Source organism: Erpetoichthys calabaricus, chromosome 18 (assembly GCF_900747795.2).
Source record: "Erpetoichthys calabaricus chromosome 18, fErpCal1.3, whole genome shotgun sequence".
NCBI classification, from domain to species: Eukaryota; Metazoa; Chordata; class Cladistia; order Polypteriformes; family Polypteridae; genus Erpetoichthys; species Erpetoichthys calabaricus.
In genome coordinates, this window is record NC_041411.2 from 83,590,886 (window position 1) to 83,603,911 (window position 13,026).

The 13,026-nt window shown below is 43.4% G+C and overlaps 1 protein-coding gene across 1 annotated transcript in view; it reads right to left on the minus strand.

The window, feature by feature from the left end:
- The window catches only part of prickle2b (prickle homolog 2b), a 155,926-nt gene extending 146,041 nt beyond the window's left edge, over positions 1-9,885 (minus strand). Inside the window, exon 1 of the mRNA XM_051921199.1 lies at positions 9,784-9,885. Coding sequence (XP_051777159.1) covers positions 9,784-9,870 — 87 coding nt within the window. The 5' untranslated portion in view covers positions 9,871-9,885. The remainder of the gene's footprint in view (positions 1-9,783) is intronic.
- Positions 9,886-13,026: the final 3,141 nt, after the last annotated feature.

A 13,026-nucleotide genomic window follows, 5' to 3' on the forward strand; every position in this document is an offset into this window, starting at 1 on the left:
ATTGATTGGGTTCTTATTATTGACTGCATTTATTTGCACACGTTAGCAAGGATACAGTAAATAGGAGTCATGGGTAAATGTTTAAAGATAAGTATTACACTTCGGTGTTATGGAGTTTTGGGATTAAGCTTATCAATTTATTTCAGTAACATAAATGAAATGTAAATGTTTGTGGAGCTCCCTTGGTAAGGTTAGAACAAGATTATCACCATCACTGTAAATTTCCGGGTAGGCTGGAGATTGAATTAGAGTGCTACAGAATGTAGCAAGTGGTCATTGGATTATTAATGGTTGATAACATTTATAATTAACAATTGTTAAAAAAGGTTTAAGATCAGATGTGGCATCTGGCTTGTCCTATACAGTGGAACCTCAGTTTGCGAGCATAATTCGTTCTGGAAATGTACTTGTAATCCAAAGCACTCGTATATCAGAAGCGAATTTCCCCATAAGAAATAATGGAAACTCAGATGATTCGTTTCACAACCCACAGATATTTATAAAAAAATGATTAATACAAAATATAAAGTAAAAATACGTAAAACAAATTAACCTGCACTTTACCTTTGAAAAGAATGGTGGCTGGTGTGAGGAAGACGAGAGAGAGGAGAGGAGGAGGAGGGTTACTATGTAGGACGACTTTCACTCTAACTAACTAACGGAATCCCGGCTGTCTGTCTGTTGGCTTACTGGACTCTTCCTCTTTTTTTTTGCGACTTTATCAAGGAGCCTCTCCAATGACAGCTGCTTTTGCCTGAAGAGTCGCTACACTTGGACACAAAATTGTAAAAAATGCTTTACGAACTGTAAATTTCTAAACTCTTTTGGGATTCCACCCAACAGGACGACACGCGGAAAAGCATCCCGAAGCAACCGCAGGCTCCCAGCGCTGTAGCAGTTCACCATAAAAGCGAACCCGAAAAGATCATGGACATGCTATAAGCGCCCACCATTGATGGGTGATACAAGGAACATTAGAAATGCAGGGCACAGTATTACTTGGCCACTAACCAGTGGCCATTGCTGTGTCCGAGTATATGAGAGCGGCAGATCCCGCTACAATAAATAACTGTGCTGTTCCTGTTTCACGCTGAATAAAGCTGGTGTTGCTAAAGTACTAAGACTCGGCTTCATGTTTTGGGGTGCATGACAGGTACTCACATGTCACAGCAGACACACGTGGTCACAATGCTATAGTAAGCAGTAAACGCTCATACGGATGTTGACTATATGAGTGAGGCACGCCGACTGAGACCGAGAGTGGGAGACGATTACCCACAATCCCACCGCGAGAGAGAGAGAGAGAGAGAGAGAGAGAGAGAGAGAGAGAGAGAGAGAGAGAGAGAGAGAGAGAGAGAGAGAGAGAGAGAACAATCAGCTCAGTTGTGATCACGTGACGCTCGGCAGATAACACGTATATGTACTACTCGTATTGCAAGCCCTCGCTCGTTTATCGAGTTAAAATTAAAAATTTTAGCTCATCGTTGCAAAACCCTCGCAGACCAAGGTTCCACTGTACATTTATAAAATGGATTTTTGAATTGAAGAGATTGCTGCTGTCATCACAAACTTAAGCATCAGCTCACCTCATCTGCCTTTTGGACAAGCGATGAACTTGACAGATGTCACAGGGTGAGTGTAGAGCTTCTGAAGGCCATCTTACGTCTACAACATCTGAGAATGTAAGAGTCCTTGAAGAATGTAAGGTGGGATATTTTAAATATTCACATACTCAGCGGGTAGCACTGTGATCACTACCGACCGAGGAGCAGCTCGCCAGATGATGGAAAATGGGTGAAGATCTGGAGTGAGGATAAAAGCAAGGTGCAAAGGTCTTCAGATAGAATGAGAACGGTTTAAATCAGTTTAAGTGATAAGTTGGGTGAACTTGCTGCATCTCATGGTGAGGCAAGGAGACATCAGGTACTGCGGCACTTTGAGCACTACGGAGACTGGTCTAAACTTCAGATACCACTTTAACACTGGATGAGTTTCATTGGATACGATCAGGTGGTGGTTGGGTGGAAAAGGCAGGAAGGGGACTGGACATCTATGTGTGGGTAAAGAAGCAAGCATATTACAATTCAAACTAAAATGTGTAATCCAGACATTAACATAATTACAGAATTTGTCCGTGTTTTATGGCCTAGGGAGAGAAGTTACATCGTCCTGGTTAATGTTTATTATCTCACCAACAGAAATGATTCACGCCATTACCAGCAGGTGGAGTGGTGGCTCTGAGGCCAAGAATCTGCACTGGTATTTGGAAGGTTGCCGGTTTGAATCCCCGTCACTGCCAAAACAGATCCCACTCTGCTGGGCCCTTGAGCAAGGCCCTTAACCTGCAATTGTTCCAGGGGCGCTGTACAATGGCTGACCCTGCGCTCTGACCCCAAGGGGTATGCGAAAAATAACAAACTCCTATTTTGTATAAAAAGAAATGAACAAAAAAAAAAAAAAAAAAAAAAAAAAAAAAGAAGAAACCACCCCTCTAATGATGAATCTTTCTGACCCCAGAATGCTGGGGACTTCAACAAGATCACGGGTGTCAAACTCCTGGGCTGGAGGGCCGCTGTGGCTGCAGGTTTTCATTCTAACCGTCTTCTTCATTAGTGACCAGTTTTTGCTGCTAATTAACTTCTTTTGTCTTAGTTTTAATTAACTTGACTCAGGTCTATTAGTTGTCTCTTTTTCCTTAATTAGCAGCTAAAACAATAATGACACAAAAGACGAGCCACCATATGAGTAGCTCAACTGTGCCCATCACACAATATCTGAAAATAAAGAAAGGTGATGATCTTGGCAAGGCTGATCTCTCAGGTCACCAAAACATTTTGACGGTGTTCTTAGAAAAAACAGAATAATCAACAGTTTTGGAAATGTCTGCTGTGGCAGAATGAAAGCAGCAACAAATAATGACTTTAATTAACAGCAAGAGTCAGCTTCTCATTAAGAGACTAGTTAGAGTGAAACTGGTTGGAGTTTGAAGCCCCAGGTTAGCTGGTCATCTGTCGGCTAGTTTCACATCTCATTTCTGTTTGGCTGCCATTTAATGAAGAAAGGATTCAATTCAGAGGACTAAATCCTTAAAAACAGGGCTATTAAAATGAAGGGAAAAGGAGTTCTTTAGCAGTGAAAACTGATTAGGAAAAGAATGAAAACCTGCAGCCATGGCGGCCCACCAGGCCTGGAATTTGACACCCCTGAACAAGGGGAACTTTGGGAAGAATAAACTTCTATCAGCATGTTCTGTTTGTGGAAACAACCAGTTGGACCTGCAACTGTTAATGCCTTTAAGTGAAAACCTGTGGAAGAACTGGGCAGATCTGTCCATGATGTACTTACACCTACAAGTCTGTTACAGTATCAGACAGCAGCAGCAGCTCTCTCATTATCCAGGCCAGGCGTTCTTGTGTGCGTTTGGGAAGTTGTGGTTTGTTGTAACATTTATATTTTTCTTGGGCTACTGTAAAGCTTTCATTTACCCTCAGGGACAAATAAAGAATTATTTATATGACTATCAAACTGTATAAAGCCTCAGCCAGGGCTTTCCAAAATAGTAAACCGCAGGAAGCCAACATTCAAAGCCAACACTCACCTTACACTCATTTCTGAAACACTGACATGCAAATGCAGTAACCTTTCACACATTATTACACAGCAGCTTGTCCAAAGCTTAAGGTGTCAGCTAAATCTGCAAAAAATGTGACGAGACCTGATCACCAGAGGTCAAACATTCAAAATCCTCCTCACTATCATTAAATAAAAAGGTCACCACAAGCTAGGCTCTCACATGGAAGAGCCTGTAGACACAGCTGTGGGGCGTATTGTCTACTGCCATCTCATTCAAACACCCAGCAGCAGCCGGAGACAGGATGTGCAGTGTTAACAAGATGCTAAAATCGCAGATCCTGGACTATGCAGTGATTCAGACGAGAAGGAGGAGGAGGAGGAGAAGAAGACGACGACTAACTAACCCTGGCCAGCAGGCCATACATTTGCTCCTACCACCTGCCCTGGTTTTTACTGATACGGACTGGATGTGCAGACAGACATGGAGACAGAAAGAGAGAACTGGATGAGCAGATCAGGACACACAAACAAAGGGAGATAAAAGGTGCTTTGTGAAAAGGAGACAGAGAGAGAAGACATGAACAGTGCTACTCTAGACAGACAGACAAGGCACTACTGTATATGGTTAAGATATGAAACGTAAATCATGATAGACAGACAGACAGACAATACTTTATTGTCCTTAAGGGGAAATTCAAATCTTACATGAATTTTAAAAATGTTAAATGAATGGTACTATACGATTCCTAGCCAGACAGACGCTCGTTAGCTGGTTATTAAAGATGCTACCTAAAACATGACACAGGTAGGAGAGACAGATGCTACATGACAAGGTCAGCTATGAAAGTGTAAAATGTCAAGAGAGGGGAGCAGAACTTCATGCCAGTGGTGCACAAGTTCAGCCCCCTGTGGCTGCAGAATTCTCTCCCAACCAGGTCCACAATCCGTAGATCGTTTTTACCTGTAATTGATCTCAGTCGGTGCGTTTACATGCACACACATAACCGGGATAATGGGAGTAACTCAGTTAAGGTGGAATCCGGGTTCCTTAAAAATCTGTGTTTATGTGCACCTTTAATCTTCTGGACTTCTACTTTGACAAAAAAAAACCCCAACATCATTAAACTGGCCACCATAAATCTGAAAGCATGCATGATGCCTGTGATCATTTTCTTGTGTTTCATAAACACATTTAGTCTTTCATGTGCTGTGAGGTAAATAACATCCACCCCCTTTAACATCTCCAACCCTGAGCCCCCCAATAATTTGGCTCCTATGTTAGTTGATTGCACTGTTTATTTCAACATTTCTGCAGCAAATAGCAGGATGATTATTTTATTACTTTATGAATGTGTTTCTGCTACCAGATTGTACACTGCACGCTCTTTGCTGCTTGGCAGAGTGACTGAGCCCTGCTAAGGACCGCCATACCAGTACGTGTTATTCTCGACTTACACCCAGTGCTGCTGGGGTAATAATAACCCAGGTATTTTGACTTCAATAAAATAAGTATTTCTTTAGGTTACTCCTATTCTGACTAGGTAATTTGCACTACTTAGAACGTGTTACCCCAGCACTACTCACGAGATTGTGCTGAAGTGTTTAGCACTGCATGTTCAATTTATCAACATAAATTGAGCGATTTCTAAAATAGAGACACAGATAATTTCAACCAGGAGAAGAAATAATGTGGCCAGTCAAACATTTGCCTCTGGAAATGTATCTTGTGAACACTTCGCTTCACACTCATTTTAAGGTAGAAGTAGACAAAAAGTGCAACAAAGACGGGCAGATGACCAAATCCTTCACTGTGAGCCAGCTAAGGGTTCACGTGGCCACACAGCCACCAGGCTAGTCAGAGACCAATAAGCTGCCTTCTCTAACCATGACAACGCTTTACATGGCCTTTACAAAGCAGGTTTCTATGAATATTCAGGTTATTGAGGTGCATGTGAAACGCACCAATTGTTAATTTGATTAACTTTTTTCCCTCATCTTATTTTACATTCAGAACTTGCAGAAGTTTGAGATGAACATATATACGAAATTAAACAGTTGTACGTGCATCTTTACTGCTTAGTTATTTCTCTTCAGTTCACTTTTACTGTGGGATTTGCCCTCTTCATGAATTGCATACAAATACTGACAATTAATGATGACCAGAGCAGACATCAGTGCAAATAACACTAAAGGTCAGCAAATTCAGCGTTACCCATTGGTGGGCTTAGTAAATAATGACTTACCTAACCAGAACAATAAAATAACAAAACAAAAAAATGAATTCATAACCAAGTAACACAAAATATATTCTTCCATTGCTTAGTAAAAATTTAACATACATTTAACATAACCAGCTTGTAATATCTAGATTGACATGGAAAAAAAACAAAACATAAAATTAGCATAATATTTATGGTCACGGCTCTCAAAGCTGCAAAATTTAGTTTGACAACATTCCAGCCAGTAACAGTTTGTGCACAAAAAAGCCAAAACACTCAATACATGTACACACAAACATGTAAAGAGAAGCAAGAGAAAACCGACACGCAGCACTGCACAAGAACAACAACAACGGGTGTGAATGACAGACACTGCTAGAGAATATCAAGATGTCCACCTTAGTAAGAAGTGTACTTCCGGTTACTATGTCTCTGTCATTCCAACGGATGGCACATCACAAGCACTGCGTTTTACAAATCCCATACCAAATAGCATACAGGGACGTATGCATCGCATTTGTCATTCCAACAGATGGCACATCACAAATATTAGCACTGTGTTTACAAATCCCATAGCAAATGTATCAACATAGACTTATACATTTTATTTGTCATTCCAACAGATGACGCATCACAAACATAAGTACTGTGATTACAAATTACATACCAAATGGCATATAACAGAGACTTACACATTTCATGGTGCACAGCACACATCAACACTGGGGTCTGCTTTGACTCCTTAGATTTCAACCCGTCACAGACAGGTAGCACAGCTAAAGTATATAGGGATGTAAACAGAAAAAGAACCAAGGTGCAGGATTGCAATTTAAGGGGGTTGTTGCACATATTAATATGTAGAAGTACAGGTTATATAGAAGAGTGGGCATAATTACAGAGAGAATGGAGATGGAGGGATTATTTCACATGTCCAACCAGTAGGGCTGTAGCAAGGGGAATGTTGTGTGGGTTGCAGGACCACATTTTAGCTGGTATTGGACAGAAGTTGTTCTTACATCTACAGATCTTACACGTATGTCCCCATAACGTTAGCCAGAGGGCACAAGATCAAACATGCAGTGTCCCGGGTGGAACAGATCTCAGATGCTATCCAGGACCTTTGTGTAATATTGGCCTCTATAGATCTCCTCCAAAACTGGAAGTTTGGTACCAATGGTGCGTTGTGCCACCTTCACCACTCTCTGTTCAGCGCCAGTGCAGCCAGCTTGCCATATTGTCCTGCTCTCCATAGGGCTACAACAGAAGTGGGTAATCAACTGCTGCAGTCATTTGGCATTTTTCAGAGATGCTGCGGTGTGCTGTTTTGGGACCAGGAGACGTCCTCTGCCATGTGGACGCAAAGACATTGGAAGTGAGTTACTCTTTCCACTTGCACGTTGTTTATTCTGAGGGATGTCTCCTCCGTCCAATTTATTTATTTTCCAGATATCTTTTGTGTGTGTGTGTGTGTGTGTGCACTGAGTGACAAACAGTTTTCTGCTTGGTCACTCGGTCAAACAAAACTATGAAATAACACCTTGCTGATGATGGTAAGAATCTCATTAAAAAAGGAAATTAGTTGGCATGAAACCCTGCAGCCACAGGGACCCTGAGACGCACACTCTTATAAATGATGAGTCCTTAATGGCACTTTGCTGGGTCCTCACCGGACCATTGAGAGGGGAAAAAAAAAAAAAAAACCTATTTCATTCAGTGAGGGTTCTTTGAATATAGAATTGGGTCTTTGAAAAGATTCCTAACATGTGAACAAAATAAATCTTTAATGTACAGCAGGCTAATTAGCAGGATACGGACAGCTGAAGAAAATCGGAGTTCAGTCGTACTATTGTATGCAGCTTTAAAATCAGGAACCCAGTGGCATGTGACAAACCTGTTATCGTCTATTCACAGTTATTTATGGAGCCAGTTAACAGATCTAAATGAATAAAAGGATCGTTCAAAAACTTTCATGTGAATGGAACTTTCAGGAACCAAAAACGATTCTCCTGTGGCATAGCTTGGAAGATCCACTTTGGTGCCTTTACTTTTATGGGTGTACTGCTATATAATACACACAAATACACAGAATGGATTAAGAGGTTTGTGTAATGTTGGCATGAACTGCCTTTTATATGATAAGTTATCCGTAAGTTGTATTAAATTTGCACTTTGGAAATGTGTAGTAGCTTGGAAGGGGGAAAAGCCATACATCAACATGCTATTTAAACGTTCATTGTGAATTTCCTGCACATTTTCTTTGTTAATTGTATGCTTAACAGGTTCTTTTTGGGTTCCTTGTATATTATAAAAGCGGAATTCTACTGTACACTTTCTGCAGCTCAAGTTCACGTTGATTTCCCCTCAGCTGTAATTTGCTGTGTGTGAAGTGCCTCTGCCATCAGACGGCGAGCACTGAGGTCAGCAGGAGTTTGGCTCTCGGTTAAATGATAATGAGCAGTGATGTGCGGCATAGCGGTGAAGGCTCTGGATTTCAAACCCTGGTGTCGTGGGTTCAAATCCTGTTACCGACAGTGTGTGACCCTGAGCAAGTCACTTCACCTGCCTGTGTTCCGATTAAAAAAGCAAAGGTAATGAAACTAATTAAATCCCTCAGTGTTTTAAGTTGCCTTGGATAAAGGTATCAGCCAAAGAACAAATAATAATGAGATCTAGGATAGGGAGCCCTGCGGTGGACTGGCGCCCTGCCCGGGGTTTGTTTCCTGCCTTGCGCCCTGTGTTGGCTGGGATTGGCTCCAGCAGACCCCCCGTGACCCTGTAGTTATGATATAGCGGGTTGGATAATGGATGGATGGATCTAGGATAGGTTTATTGTAATGTGCATAATACTGCCAGTTTTAAACATTTTGTATATTTCAAGCTTTGTGCCATTATTGTGGAGCTTAGTCTGGTATCTTACCTGTGCCCTTACTTATTTATTGACGTTATTGGGTTTCACTTTCTCAGCCATGACAAACCTGAAGTGATGAGGGGGTCCCAGTTCGGAGTAAGGAAACCCCCATCTACAAAGCTCACATATAGTAGCTTTTCTCACATTGTGAGTCATTCTACTCAATTCCAGTTTATTTTGGTATAATTCCCAGGAGGCGCAGAGTGTTATGACAAGTTATCAGGTTAAATGCTTTTATAAAATGCAAATATAAATCGAACCAATCTCTAAATTCAGAATTAGTATGCAGTACTTGGGTGTTGTACCATGTTAGCCATTATGGATGTAATGAGAAGTCAAGCAAAATGACACCTTTTATTGGCAAACTAAAAAGATTACAATACGCAAGCTTTTCGAGGCAACTCAGGCCCCTTCTTCAGGAGAGAGGATTACAAACTGACTGAAGGGGCCCGAGTTGCCTTCAAAGCTTGAATACTGTAATGGGTTTAGTTAGCCAATAAAAAGTACCATTTGGCTTGACTTCTCATTACAGAATTAGCACACAAAGAGGAGTTCAAACAAGGCAGAAACTGATTAACAAATATGGAAAGGAACAATATCTGCCCATTCATACCAACATGAACTGAATCTACTCCACGTCATATCAAGATTAATTTCGCTTTTGTCGTTCGGGTTTGTTAAGGATGTGGCGTAATTGTAGTTTTGGAGAAAAAAAAAGCCTTCATCGCATTACTTTCTTACCTCAGGGGGAAAAGTCAAATTAGTAACAAAAATGTGTCAGTGTGTTTTCTACGAGCCTCATTGTAGCCATTAATTCTCACGGGGCTTAACTCAAGCTACAAAAGCATAAAGTAAAAGGCGACCATCCCTGTCAGCCTCTCGCTATCGCCGTCCCGGCTCTTAGGCAGGAACCTTTTACAGCTGCGGCTCGTTTTGCTAAGTACCCCCCGAAACACCTTGAGGAAGAGCGTGGTAAACGGACACGAAGCCAGGATGTACGCTCTTAATTATTAACTTTTCTTATCTGACAAGAGGATGGCGATCGTAGGAGCAATAAAGGTATCGAGCGGTGCGGGTACTTACCGATCTGCCGGAGTGTCGCTTTCTGGTGCCGCGAGCGAACATGACAAGAGCCGGAGAGTGGCGGCGCATAGGAAAGCGCACTTTCATTCACACCAGACGTGAGAGCAGTCCATCCCACCCTTCGACATTCCCCACGCCCACCCCCCTTCACTTTATACCACTCAGAGGGCCAAGAGTGTCCGAAAAGCCCCGCCCTGTTAGACTGGAGTTGCCACAAAATTATAGTGGAAACCAGTCTTCTGGAAGCGACCTTCCGACCCCAGGGGAAGTCCAGCAACTTGCTGGTTTCAACTTTCCAGTACGACTGGTCCGTAGGAGTGCGTTGTGCAATATAAAGAGAAGTAAATTATAAATCAAACATCGGCGGTTTCCAGCGTGTACGAAGAAAGGCTCGACGTCAGAGATACGAGGGGAGCTAAACTACAGCTGATCAAACACCGTGAGCCAGCAAACGCAGATCGGGGTTGGCTTTAATGGACGACTTTCACAGCGTACAACATCTTAACATTCCGGGAAATGTAACGCGACATCATTAAAGTGCACACTTGGGTATAAAGAAGCGATGCCAAAGTTTATGCGTTATTCAGAGTGAAACTGGGGTGCTCATATGAGACAACTTAACGGATCAATTTACTTGGGTACGTCACAAAAATCAACGCAACAAGCTGAGCTAAAGCGGCGCTAACCGCTGCGCCCAGGGTCTGCCTGCGGGGAGACTGCAGTTCCTCCCTGTTTAAGTATGCCTGCTTTTACTTTTCATTTTTCCCCCTCCGGCTACATGCAGGGTTAACTGTCATTGTGTAAATCGTCACCCATGGAAGTGCACCGTGCACTTTAAAAAAAAAAAAAAAAAAAAGTGTGCCAGAGTGGTACTTCAGGGCGATGCCACGGGGATCCGTTTTTGGTTTCCAAAAGAACCTTCAGCGGTTCAGGTATCAGAAGGAATCCTTACTTATATTATTCATAACACGCTCCATAAATAACCATGAATATGAGAACAGATGTGTAAAATATCAAACACTGTGTTGCTGATTTTGAAAGGACTTTCGTTGTAAATAACAATACAAGCTAAGTTCAGCTTTTGTTGATCTGTTCGTATCCTGCTAGGTTGTCTTCGAGACAGTAAAGGTTTCTGTTTTGTCCACATATTATGCACCTCTTCAAAGCCTAAAGAACCAACTTCATGTGCAAACAGCCCTTGGATAGGGTGGTTCTTTATAAGAGAGAGGGAGCTACCACACAAACCACTAAACTGCCACTACAGAACCAGTACCGTTTAGAGTGTGCAAGGCGCTGGCGCCCAGTCCAGGTTTGGTTCCCGTAATGCCGCCAATCCTGAAACTGCCCCGCCTTCCCCCCGACCTCGAGTAAACTAATTCTAAAAAAAATGGTCGGAGGGCTGGATGTTGGGGCAGATCTATCAGCAGTGGGCACCCAGGGGTTTGTGACGGTAAAAGGGAACCTTTTTACCAATCAACTGGCCCCCAACCCAATTAAACGCTCACGCTGCTGTCTATTAAGAAGCTAATCCACCGGGGGGGGGGGGGGGGGGGGGGTTCTCATTCCGGGCTTGACTGTATATTTTTAAGAATACTTACGACTTATGTAAATGGATGTGACCAAAATTTACACTAAGGTTACAAAGACGGCTGCCACCCCTTTATATATTCAATAGGCCCGTGTATGTTTGTGTTCACACTGCGATGGACTGGTGCCCTGCTCGGGGATTGCTCCTGCCTTGCGCCCGCTACTTGCCAGGGTAGGCTCCAGCTGCCCCGCGATCCTGCCTCGGACATGCGGGTTCAGAAGATGTATGGATGATGTCTCTCTCGTGGCACTTAGTTTGTATCCCCGATTTGGCAGAGCTGATGCCAATCCTGACCACAAAAGGAAGATGCCCAACCCATGCCCAGCTCCAGTCCATCTCGGCGTTCACAGCCAGGAATTGGCAAACTTACAGAACATCGAGAGGTGAAGAAACACTTAAGTCTCCAGGGAAGAGGAACACAAGCAGTTACCGGCCTGGGAAGTGAATCGAAGTGGCTGGCGCTGTGAGGCCGTCACATTAAACACTGCGCCACACCGCCCAACGGTGACATTTGAATTGGTGGTTTGACGGACAGATTGGGGGATTTGCTTGATTTGAGGAAATGCAAGGAAGCCTTCCCTTTTCTACACGTACGCTGCTTCATTTACTGAGGCCGATGCCGTCACACAGCGACCCAGCAACAACAGGCACTTAAAATCCGCTGCACTACCCCGCCACCTGCTCGTACTAATTGGCTAATAAGCACAATTGACATTAGCTTCACTCCGGATTAGCAAACACCGGATTCCCCTTTCCCACCAGCTGTTGGACTTGTCCCCAGATCTTAACGGCGGGCAGCAGCTTCACCAGTAAACGCGGCGTGGGATCGACGGCTCGAGACAGCAACGTCGTGGTATGGACAGAAAAACACTCGTTGTTGAATTTGAGTAGTTGTGTTGCCATCTTTGGTTGGCTTCTCATTTCACGGGCCTGTATCTTTATAACATAACATCCCCAAAACCTCTTAATTCAATGTAGGGTCAGGATTGAGAAGACCCCAGCGGCATCAAGAGCGACACAAACAGGCTGAGCGTCCCAGGGTAACTTAGTGTCGTCAACAACGCCGCAATATGCACGTCTTTGAGAACGTGGAGGTAAACCGGGAGCAAACATCCAAACTCCACACAAACAAACACCGGGCGCCTGCTTCGAACTACCTGTAACGCTGTCCTCGCCCAGATTCTCGTTCACTTTCTACATCATGGCAGCATACTTTTATATCTCTTTCATTTGGATCTGCACCTCTGCCGTCATACCGCCTGGGCCCAAAAAGAGAAACCTGGGGGAGTAAACCAACACAAATTTCTACGGCCAAAGAGTCCGGCGTTGGTATCCGGGAGGATGGCCCCTCCTCAGAACCGCAACGACGCTCACATGACAACCTTTCTTACTACATACCGAAATGGTTCACAAGCTTAACAAATGTCGTTTCACTGGAATAGATTTATATTTCCACTACTTACCTTTTTTTGCGGAGGATTCCAGGAGTCACCCGTGAAATTCGGCGGTTTGTGGCAGAGGACTTAACCGCCTGACGCCGCGACACTGATTGGTAGGAGACCGCTGACGTCACCCACGTGACCAGCCGGTAGCGAAGACCTGCTCTTCGCGCCATTTCAAACGCTGGGAGTTCGCGCTCACAACGCTGACATTCT